Consider the following 12445-nt stretch of genomic DNA (forward strand, 5'->3'; position numbering starts at 1 on the left):
GCCACATAACTAGTTAGTCTTTGTTCCTAAGCCCATCTAAGGGACTAGTAAAACCTGGTATTTTTATTAGTGTATTTAGTTAAAAAGTAGTAAATAGTCGACTCTCAGGTTTTTCAACTGTAAGAATGTCTGGTTTGTGTGTATGGCCCTTTGGATATAGTTTTTCATATTTTAGGTGATCAGATGGATTTTTTTTAGGACTGTGTTTGGGCAGATTACCTGTTTTTTATTATTCAATTTCATTTTTCAGTAACAGAAATATTTTTTAATACCTACATATTTTGCACTGCAATCTTTTAAAAATCGAAAAGACGTGTTGATCTCCTCAGAATACATACAGAAAGGTGCTAAGTTGTACTTGGAAGCATGTTAATTACAAACATTGCAGTAGGTTTGTCACCCTTTTTATAGCTCATAAAGCAAAGAAAGAACATTTTTTCCTCTAAACTAACTGATCATACCTAGTGTAATACATATGTCTCAGGTAATTCTAGCAATAACTAGTTCAAGCATCAAGTGTGATGCTTATGAAATACAGGAGATCAGTTACTGATCAGAAGTCCCCCTAATGTCTTATGGGCCTCTTTGCTGAGGGATTGAGTCTTTGAGGTACATGGGATGAAATGGTAAAACAGCTTTTGAAGGAGTGTAGGAGTTTGATTTCCCAGTCACTCCCAGCTGGAATGCAGGATTTCACTCACTCATTGCGAGTTGTATCACTGGGGCTCTTACAGTACCTAAAAAATTTATTTTCTTTTCTCCTTCTAACATTGTTTAGGATAAGATTTTGTGCATTTGAAAAATGCTGTATTCTGTGAGTTGCCCTTTGGGAAGTCTTTGGGATTACTTAAAGACTCTGTTCAGTGCTGTACTCACACAGGAGCAAGCACTGCTTTCCATGGCAGTCCTGTGCAGCCTGCCCATCAAACCCATATAAACACAGTCTGAACGGATCAGGCCTGACAGAGCAAAACTCCTGATATGAAATGCTTCACAGTCCCCTGCCATAAGGCTTTAGTCTCATTTTGGTGATTTTTTCCTATTACAGCCATTCCTTTTAAGTTTTCTGCTTAAACATCCAACAACTTTTCAAGGAGAGCCAGCCAAGACTGGAAGTGTTGACAGTTACAGTATTGCTGCTGCAACACAGACAGTAACACTTATTTACACTTCTTTGGCACTTCATAAAGAAGTATCAGTATCATCTCTGCTCCAGGAAATTCATGAAGTTATGTGGCTAATGGGGATTTGGGCTCTTCATGGGCAAGAGGCCAGGGAAAAGCAGATGTGTCTGTCTGACCTGATCCTTTCTCCAGCCACCCAGACACTTTTTCTGAGTTCTATTCTTAATAGATATTTCTCTATCTCTTGGATTGATATATTTTTTAATAAAGTCAAATAGAAGATGGTGCAGGTTAGATGGGATTGATATCCTAGATATTAAAAAGGACTTAAAAAAAGGCCAGATATGCCCATAACGGAATGATGGTAGGCAATAACACATGAATCTTTTAGACTGCTATGTAGGAGTGGGGTAAAGAAAGTATTTTTTGGCTGGAGGAGAACTTATCAGAACAACATACTGGGTAGATGTATAGATATTAGAATGAGCTGATGGACAAAAATACTATATTAAAGACCTGCAGATCAAGAAGGAAGCTGTGAGTCTGGCAACTGCAATCAAATCCATGTTTGCTTTCTAATGATTCTCTGAGAATTTCTGTCGATGCCATAGGAAACAAGTATGGGCAGTAAAAGTTCTGAATATCTCATCAGAAACACCAAAGTCATCCAAGAATAATGAAAGTTACTTGAAAATGTCATGTAATGCCTAGAGTTTTGGCTTCCTAAGGGTAAGAATGATAGCTTGCCAATTGCAGTATGTATTATACTTAAACATCTGTGGTATTTGTGCATCGTGTTTATATTATAACTTGTCATTAGCACTATAGAAAATGTTGCAAGTAGAGCAATAATTCAGATAATAGGACTGTTTTCTAAAATTCCCTAATACTGTATAGTTGATAGCCTAGAGAAAGCCATGACACTCTGATTTATTCATACCTTTGTCTTCATTTTGCATTTTGTATTCTTGAACATCCACGTATAAGCAGCATTTGGGCATCACTGAGCTACAGTGTCCAGTCCAAAATATGTGATGTGCTTTGCTTCTGAATTGTCATTTTTATCTTTGCTTAGCCAGAATTTTCCATATTTTTGGAAATATTAATTGCCATATTGTGCTAAATTGTAGTCTTAAATGAAAAGAAAATTACCAAAGTTACTATATGTAACTTGAAATAGAAAGACAAAAAGTAACTTGCCTGTCTTCATATCATTTTCTGGAAATTATAGTGTCTGTATGGCACGCTGAAATACATATTTCTGAAATTGCCTTTTCCTTAAATTGCCTCGAAATTATAGTTTTATATAGATAGTGATTTTGTTAAAAATCCCCAACACAACAAAATCAAACAAACGAAATCCATTCCAGAATCTTGGAAACAAAGTGAAATGAATGCAAGCAAGATCAAATGCAAACAGATGAGAACTCTATAGCACTCTGTAATACCACAGCACTGAACTTTCTGAATTGAGATTGTAACTGAGTAGTTCTTTGCAATAATTTCCCTCAGAGAGTGACCATAGATTAAATCAACAGTAATAAAATAGTTGTATTATAAACCATAGATTAAATTCAGCAGTAATAAAAGAGTCATGTTAATAATGCACATTTTAAAAAAATAAAACCATAAACTGTTTAGTAGTTAAATATACTTACTACAAACTCACTTAGTAATAATAAAATTTTACAATTCAGTAATGACTAATGAAAATGCAGCGAACCACTTGGGATTAAATGTGTGTATATATATTTATTTTTCATATGGTCTACTTGGTGAAACCATTTATGATGCATTTGCTTTGACTGTCAGGGCCTGTTAAAATTTAATGTTCTGACATGCTGCCTCTCCTGCTCTTTTTGAGAAATGATTTTTAAACAACAGCAATATACACACACTCTTGGAAAGTGCCAGAACAGGCAGTGAATAGCTGATCACAGAATGATCACAGCTAATCACAGAATCCCAGAGCACAAGGACAGGATTGTGTCCAGATGGTTCTGGAATATCTCCAGTGAGAGGAAACTCCACAACCTCTCTGGGCAATCTCTTCCAGTGCACAGTGACTTGCATGTATTTATTTTATTTCTATTCTTAAAGACTCATTTCAAGGGTCTTTAAGATCCCTTTCAAACCATTCTATGAGTCTATGAATATTCTATTGTTGATATTAAGTTAACATTTAACTCATTTCGTTAATACTTATCTTCTAAAAGGATGAAACATATGTGAATTTTGTGGACTGTTCACTGGTTTTTAAAAAGTAAACTGAAATGCAGCTCCTCTAAATTTTAAGCAATAATAAGTTTTCATGGTTATTTTACCATTGCTTCTTATCTAATTCTTTCCTCTAAAAAGAAAGAAGTAGTTGAGAAACCCCTGCTAATATTTCTGAGAGTTGTGGTTCAGTTCAGTGTAACCATAGCCTCTTATTTTGAGTTATGGGACTTTCTAACATTGGAGTAATGTCTGAAGTGTCTGATGTAGGTCAAAATGTGAGAGAAGAAATGTGGGTATTTCTCTTCCCTGACTTTAAAAGAACAGTGACTGATAAGAGGGAAATGTACTTTTCCAAGTTCACCTTTTTGCATATATTCAAGTTTGTGCATCCTTGCCAAAAACATGGCCATTTGTAGAGAAAGGAGTGCCAGAGGTAAAAGGAAAAGGCCATGGACATGAGATTTTTCTTGTTCAGAGTAAGCAGCATCAAATAATTTGCATATAAAATCCATTTGGTGCCTTATTCATTAAGATTAACAGAGTTATCCAGCTATTCCAAATTATGGCTGTAGGTCACTTCATTCTTGTATAGAAGAACTAAACAGAATCCAGATTTTATTAGAAAACTCCTATTTTATATATTAACCTTTTTTCCTCTTAATTAATATAATTATATGATAAGTGACACCTCATTGAAAGCTTATTTTGTCCTGGACTGCAGTGGATTTTGTGATTTGAAATATTATTACTTCAAAGAGTATATAAGAACTCTATAATATTAATTATTCTTGCTCTTTCAGGAAGAAGGATTTGAATAGCATGAGGGGTCTGGAAATGGAAAACTTGCTTATGACGTTAGAATGTTTTACTTTTTTCGTGAGATCAGCTTAGATTAATTAAAAAAAAAAAAAAGTGTTGCTGGCCTGGGCCTTTTTCATGAGTTATGTGAGGAGACAAATTGATCTACAGGAAAAACATTGTCTCAAGACATCGTTATATGCACTTACAAGAAAAAAACAAATAAATCATTTCCCCACATTATTAAAAAGTTCTAACTGGAAACATAAATCGTGGTACCTTTTACCCTTTTAGGTTATCATTATCTTAAGAGGCAGGCTGATAATTCTTTATATCTGAAGTTACTCATGACTGGAAGGATCTTGGCAGTGTGAGAAGTGAAAGTGTCCAATTTTTACATTAGAACCAAAGATCTGAGAGGCCTATCTGTCTGAATATACTGCAGTATTAATGGATAGCATTGGGACAATGTAGTACAAAGTACAATGTCAATGCAGTCAAGAAGCAGACCTATACCTGTAAGAGGGATAAATTTGCATTTATGGATTAGAAGTTTGTGCATTTCATATATTCAGCAAAATAAAGATTACATAGCAGTATAAAAAAAATGCAATAGAAATTAGCAATTGAGCCTATTCTCTAAAAATCACAAAGCAGTCATTAACATTGCTTACAATACCTCTTTTTATTAAATGTCATCTGAACTCAACTATTGCATCTAAATCTTAGCACTTCTGTGGAGGGATGATGCTGTTTCTGAATCTTTTAAACATGCTTAAACTCCCAAAACAGGACACTGGCTGGTGTATTGTAGGTGCTGGTTGTGAGGTCACTCATTTTCCTTGCTGCTGACAGTGTCTGTTGTGGATGGTCAGAAGATGTGTTTGTTCTTGGGTATTTCTGTGTCAAAGGTATTGATGCTAGGCAGGCCTAAATCAAGGCCTAAGTCCTGACTGCATCTAAGTGTGAACTGGGCTTTCAGGTATCAGTCACTCAATGCTCAGCTGGTCTTGGGTTTTTGCTTTCATCCATGAGTTACCACTCCTGAGCTGAAAATCACCAATTTCTGTGGCATCACTTCCAAAATGTTATGAATTGCAGCCAGTTACATCTATTGACTGTAGTTAAGCACATACCTCAGCTTATTTCCTCATTGCTGCAGAAGTACTGTAAGAGTAGGATGACTTTCAAGAAGAGATGACCAATAAAAAAAAAAAAACTAACTCTGTGTGAATCTGAACTAAATGTTCACCAACTGTCTCATAATTATCTGCAAAAGCTGCAGTCAACAGCATGGACATATTTTTGATACTGAGGATGTAGTAATATGTAGCAATATGGAATAATTCTTCATATCCACTTGCAATTCCACAGGGCTTACCATGCGACTAGACAAGTCTTCGGTTTAGTCTTACAAACACTGAACTTCAGTTGCAAGGTGTCCCAAATAACTAGACTTTTTAAATGTAAATAGTATTTCACTATTCAAAACCCTCATAGCATCATAGAACAGTGGAACCAGGAAAGCAGAATAAAACCAAGAGCCAGTTGTGCAAGATCAGGAACTGGGGACAAAGGGATGAGAAGCAGCAATCAGTAATAGAGAACAGCAGCAGCAAGACCACTGTAGCAGCATGAGGAGTGAAGGTTAGGACAGAGGTGTGCAGTAGTCCTGAAAGCTATTCTGACTCATCCAAAAGCTGGGGCAAGTAATCAGTCTGGGGCTAGGAATACTCTGCTGAAGCAGACTGTAAGTCTTAATTTATTGTGAGCCTCTTATAGACACAATACTGGGCAGAATCCCAAACCTGTTTATGGCCAGCTATAGATCAGCCAGGTGACAGCTCTTCCCCAGACACTGTGGAAGTGGTCTGTTAATTTGCAAGGACAAAATATGAGGTAAGGATCTATATTATATATATCTATTATATATCTACATTATATAAAATGCTATAATTGTATAGTTGACAAGTCTTGGTCTGGGCCAGAACTGGATAAAACTGTGTCAGTAAGGAACCGTTGAATAAAATAATATGGTCTATTAGAGTGGCCTTCCCTGAGAATTTGGTATTAAAAGCAAATTCAGCTAAAGGAAAGCCCAGCTGTACTTAGGTTGGTATTCCCCTGTTCCTCTTTTTTTGCTTCACTTTTAATTGAAAGATTTAACAATTAGTGGCAGCAGCAGAGCTGCAGAAACTTATGCCTTTAACATGAAAGGTTAAATGAACTGTTATAGGAAGGTTTCCACGTGATCAAATCACTTGTCTAGAAAGCTGTTGATCTAGGTTGGTGTGTTACATTGACAGTTTTCCTCAGATGACAAGCTTGAGGGCGTTCCCTTCCTTAAGGGACATACCAGTAAGAACAATGAAATTAGGCATGTAAATATATATATTCCCCTGCTGTCAGTTCCTTTGCTTTCTTAAGCCTGCAAGGTACAGAGCACAAGAACATACACAAGCATCAACAAAAGGTTGTTTGTAAACTCTGTTTTACAAAGAGGCCTTTCATTTATTAAAAAAGACCCCCAAATCTGGCAGTCTTACTGTAAATATGTACTCATTTGCATAGGTTTATTGTATTTAAAGAGAAAGTGAGAAATTATCTTGGTCAGAAACATGAGAGCAATTATTTTTTAAATGCATTTGTCAATAACTTCTATTTTGAACTTCCAGAAAATCCAGGGTGATAAAAAGAAAGTGAAAGAAAATGGTTCAGTTTTGAAAGGATAATTGAGGGAGAAGTTGGGAAATAAGTGCTAATGGCAGGCCATCCAAAGGTCAGTGAGCTTGATGAATTGAATACTTTTGAATTGGAACAAACCATAGAACTTGTATGTAACCTAATAGGAACCTTCCTCCATTTGTCCTTGTAAATGGGAGCTGTGTCTTTGGAGTCCTGCCAGAATGGAACTGCTCATTCATTATGACCACTTAAAGCAAATGATCATGGCCCTATGGCACATAAAATAATGAGTGTAGCTTCCATTTCTCAGATATGAGGCATATATTATGCTTCACATATGGTCCAATGTGTGCTGGCTTTTGGAAAAGGTACAAAAATTACTACAATGAGTAAAGCTCATAAGGAAACAATTCAGCAAATAGGAAATTTTGTACTTGGAACCATAATCAGAGACTAATGCAGAGCAATATGTATGCTAATAAAACAGGAGAGGATTAAAAGACAAAATGAAATTTAATCGAAACCCAGCATACACGCTCGTGTGAATAATTTCAGATGTATTCTTAATCCTATTAGTTTCATTTCTTTTCCTCCACTGAAAACCAAGTGTTTAAGTAGTATCTTCCATTTATATTAAAACAGGCTTCCCTAACTAGTAAAAACTCTGCCTCATGTTATTCCTGATATGCATTATGGAAGTGTTCTGCATGAAAAGCCTGGGAACAAATGGTGTTATAAAACAGCTGTTTTAATGAGAGGGCATAAAACTCCCCCAGATAACAGGTAAATCTCATGCCCCTTCAGTGACTGGGGTTCCCATGTGCCTGCAGCATTGGATGAATCTGAATTTCCCTCTGTACTGTACAGGTGCTGTCCATTGAGAGGTTCCTCCTCCCTCACATCCCACGGTGCCTTTTATCCTGTGCCCAGGCAGGGCAGTGTGTCTGCTCCTGACAGGCTGGGATGTCTCTGGGATAACACCCACCAGGGCTGGCACGGGCTCTGTCCTGCCCAAAATCACTCCCTCCTTCAGTACTCCCACGAGACTCCCACCACAGAAAGTGTAATATGAGAAAACATCAAAATGCTTTGCTGTGGTGTAATTCACTATTCTCTTTTTTATTGTGCATATTTTATCTTTCCATTGCACATAATGCTGAAACAACTGAAACAGCTGTAAAATTGCATTCCTATTTTCTTTTCAAGATATTTGAAGGTCACTTCTGTAATTATCAGGGAATTGATAATTACTTGGATTTGAATGAATACTTATGAATACTTGCATGTTGCAAAATTTTTAGAACCTAGTAATTTTTGTATTAACCATTCTTTTGTATGTTCTTGTAAGTTGTGAAGCCTGTGTTATATTAGATGGACTTTATAGATATTTTTATTTCATGTATTCATGTTTGGTTTTTATCTGTGATATAAATAGAAATAAAAGTGCAAGGAAGGTATATATGATGCTGGAAATCCCTGGGTTCTGGCACTTATTGATCCACAGGAGATGATTGCATCTTATTAGAAGGGCAGCTGAATGGAGAAGGGCAGCTGTATGGAAACAGCTGTCTTTTTTCATTAAGATTTTCAAGATTGAAAAAAAAAACAATCCCAAACCTTTATTCTCAGGGTCAAAGCACGACAGGTGAGTGCCTGTGACTGGGCAAGAGTTCAGAGAGGAATCTGGAAAAGTTACTGTTGTTGGGAGTTGGATATTGCTCTTCCATGTCACACACAGTGCCATTAACAGTGAGCAGAAGGGGAAGTTTCTTACCTTCATCCTCAGACTCTAAATACAGTTATTTTGTATATTTTTTTTCCTTCAGGTATAAAACTGCAGTGTATTCTAAATACTGCCTACATGTAATCTACTTTGTATTTGAAATAATTCAAGAGAAAAAATAGTCCTCATACAATAACCTCTATCATGTTATTATCATTTGTTACATTATGAAGTCTCATTTATGTGGCAATCTTACATACAGGAAAAGGGAATTCTTTTAAACCCTTGATTTAAAAATAGTCCCTTTCCCTTAGCTCTCCTTCAGAATTCCAAACCTAAAGGCCCTTTCAGACATGAATATATCTTTTATTGTTTCAGTAGCAAGCTGTTTTTATAGAATGTTGTTAGTGTTTTGTGATGTTTAGAAAAAAGCTGTGTCAGGCAGACCAATGTTGTTACTTGAGAGATTTTCTCTTTTCTGAGTGCATGCAGGAGAATTACTTCAGGATCAGACTGTCTTCTAAATTCTGTGGAGAGGACTGTAGGGCCAGAGTGTCTTTGTGAACAAGACCACAAATTGTGTTGTGCAGTTAGACTTCAAGCATGGGGGGATTATTTTCTTGGAGATCAGTTGTTTAAGTTATTATATTTAAATAAGTGTTGGATTTCTGTATAGTTGACCCTGCAAAGAGTTCTCATGCTAATGTGGGATCAGGAGTGCCCAAGGGCAGAGTTCAGATCATCTTTTTTCTACTTTTGCATTATATTGCTACTGCTGATTATTTTCCTTATAGTATTGCAACAAAGAATCAAGGAGATTCTCTGCTTATTTTATAATAAAAATGAGTATGTTAGGAATCACCAGTTAGAAACTATTGAGGAAACCAGCAGAAATACAAACATCAAAATATTTTAAAGTCTAAAACTTGTTAAATGATATGACATCCAAGTTAGAATGTGTTTTTATTACCAATCACAAATAAAATAACAGCAAAAACATCTCCTTCCAAATTAAGTTTGTTAAAATAAAGTAATGAAAAGATAGTGCAAGATAGTAAATTATTCAGATTACCTCTGGGAAAATATTTATATGGAATTTAATAGGCAGTGATTAGCTTTCTCTTTGTTTTGTGAATTTTTCTGTATGTTTAAGAGAAAACTGTAATCTTGCTGGAGACTTCCATGAAATAGCCAAGGACACCTAAAGCAGATTAATCACTTTCTATTAAGATATTTGGCTTTTTTAGAGAAATGTTATATAACTGAATTTCTGTAGGATATTTCATGTCTCTGAAAATAGCTGTATACCTTATCAATAAGAAAGCTATTTCTCCAGCCCTCAGCATGTACACATCTTGTCAGCAGCATCAGTACATCATATTCAGCTTGAATTTCACCTGGTGCCCTGGGTGGTCAGTGAAGAGGAGCAATTGCCTCTGAAGTTCATGGGAGTTAAGTAGCTGAGGTGCTGCTGTGCCAAATCAAAACCAGAGAGGGAATCAGACTGAGGAGACAGGGATAAGGAGATGCAGGGCTTGGTGTGGCTGCCTGGCTCTCCTTTGCTCATTAAAGTGCAGAGAGACCAGAATTCCTGCAGAATTCCTGCCCCGAGTCCTACAGCAGGCACCAACTTGAGGCAGGTGACTCAAGTTCTTTATTCATGGGCCTGGTCACTCTGGGTTTCTTATATGACAGAGAGGTGTCTCCAGAAAGTAGCACACCCTCATTAAGAACTGTATTAAATACTTCTTATTTGCATATATTTATGTTGCTAGTACTGAAAGTCATGCAACTTGAATAAATATTCTAGCTGCGTTTTTATTAAAGCTGTACTGTGTTTAATGGCAGTGTTTGGTTTTGTCTTTTTCCCCTGCAGCTGTGACTCTGAAAATAGGTATCTTGGAAATCCACTTAGGGGAACATGCTACTGTGAGTATTGTATTTTTAATGCTACATACTGAAATGTTGATTATATATTATATGATAATTTCATTTCCTTGGAAAAACAGAATAAGTTCCTGACGATTTTCCAAAATCGAGCACATTGATATTTTGACTAAAAAAATAAAGTGCCCCACTGGTCTTCTCTTACTTTGTCCACAAGAACACAAATTGAAGTCTATTAAAGGTTGATTGCTTACATCTAGCTTAGAGGGACTGACCAAGCCCCGGGGTGATTCTCTGTATGTCATTATATGTGAATGAAAGGAATATTAATTGTGTCAGTGCTTTAAAGACAGAATCTGTGGTGGAGAAATGCAAATAGTATAAACAGCACTATTCCCTGGGACATTGTGAGTGGTTTAGCCAGTCTGCCTCCCAGAGACATGAGACACATCTGTTCTCCACAGTATCATAAAAGGAGGCTATGTGTTGTCTCCATGTTCTTAATGCTGTAGAAAAGGTGCCTCTGGCAAATTTGCTCTGAAGCATTGCAGTTTTGATAGTCTTAATGAAGGACCTGAAGGGATGAGAATGCTTATTACCCATGTGCAGAAATCCCTTAGTGAGCTGTGCCAATTTTACTATGCCAATATCAAGTTCAATAGTAATTTTAATCATCATAAAAACAGATGGGATGTTGGAGAAGACTGTTTTAACTTTTGTGACTTTTGCTCGTACCTGCTCTGTGTCAGATGATTGGATCCATTTGTCTGTTGTTTCTAACATCATCCCTACTTCAAACTTGAATTTATACATAAAGACAGATGTCTGAACATACTTATAACCTGTCTTCTGATTTTTGGCCTTATTTCTTAGCATTTCATTTGACAACATACACAAAAGCTTTATTTTAGAGTGTCTTTAAGGCATAATTTACCTAATAAAGGAATGTTTATTTTCTTTGCTAATCTGTCTTTCTTACCTTAAATGCTTTGCATCTGCAAGGTATGTTTTACAGAACAAAATAGTAAATTACATACTATATTACAGATGTTGCCATATCTCTAGGCCTAAAACATTTATCCCTCCAGCCAGCTATTAAAGAACATTGGTGTGGGTTTTTTTAATTTTTTTTTTTCTCAAACAACATAAGTTCGAATGTAATACTTTGAGCTGGAACATAAATTTTATGTAGACCAAGTTGAAAATACTCCCTGAAACTGTCTTAAAGATACTCTTGATCAATAAATTGAATTCTATTTGTTGTTTTTTTGCATAAGAAAAGCATCTAACTTTAAAACCACAATATCAGTATCTAGAAGAATAATTTTTTTGTATCTATATAATAATCAAATAAATAATTTTTTTAAGTTTAGAGTGAATACATGAGAAGTTCATACTTTGAAGCAATTATATATAAGCTATTTTGGATATGTGTGTCAACGTTTGTTTTGTCCTTTAAAAATAAATGTTATTAAATTTAAGAGATTGAAAAGAAACGACAGTAATGAGATTTGTAGACCTCAGGCACCTCCATGAAAAACCTTATTTTTTTGCTATCATGTTTCAGGCTGGGTCTATAAATCATGTTGGAGACAAATTGTACTATATTCAAGATGCCCTTTCACCTTTAACTCACTACTGTTATTTGTCTTCTGTCAGATTTCAAAATATTTTAAAGATCTTGTTGTTTTGAAATGATAAATTTTCTTTTAATACTTCCAGCCATTCAAAGTATCCTATATAAACAATTATCAGAGTTATTTTATTGTAGTCATAGGGAGACTGCACTGATAATAATAATAGAATTCCATATTTCTTGTATTTGGTGGATGATGCATCATAATGGGAAATAATCAGTTAATTTGTGGATAACTGACTGATCTAAGATTTCAATGACAGTTTCTTATCAGCACAGTCCATTTCCTGCTAAATCATGTATTAAATATATATATATATATATGTAATCATGAAGAGATACTCCAATTTGTTATCTCTGTTCTAAAATATG

The 12445-nt window shown here is 35.6% G+C and overlaps 1 protein-coding gene across 3 annotated transcripts in view; it reads left to right on the top strand.

The window, feature by feature from the left end:
* ATRNL1 (attractin like 1) overlaps positions 1–12445 on the top strand; it is a 433903-nt gene that overhangs the window by 147138 nt on the left and 274320 nt on the right. For all 3 annotated transcript variants that reach the window (XM_014872547.2, XM_088169374.1, XM_088169375.1), the window contains exon 21: positions 10427–10479. In XM_014872547.2, the coding sequence (XP_014728033.2) occupies positions 10427–10479 (53 nt within the window). The remainder of the gene's footprint in view (positions 1–10426; positions 10480–12445) is intronic.

The sequence above is a fragment of the Sturnus vulgaris genome, chromosome 8 (assembly GCF_052056855.1).
Source record: "Sturnus vulgaris isolate bStuVul1 chromosome 8, bStuVul1.hap1, whole genome shotgun sequence".
In the NCBI taxonomy this organism is placed as follows: Eukaryota; Metazoa; Chordata; class Aves; order Passeriformes; family Sturnidae; genus Sturnus; species Sturnus vulgaris.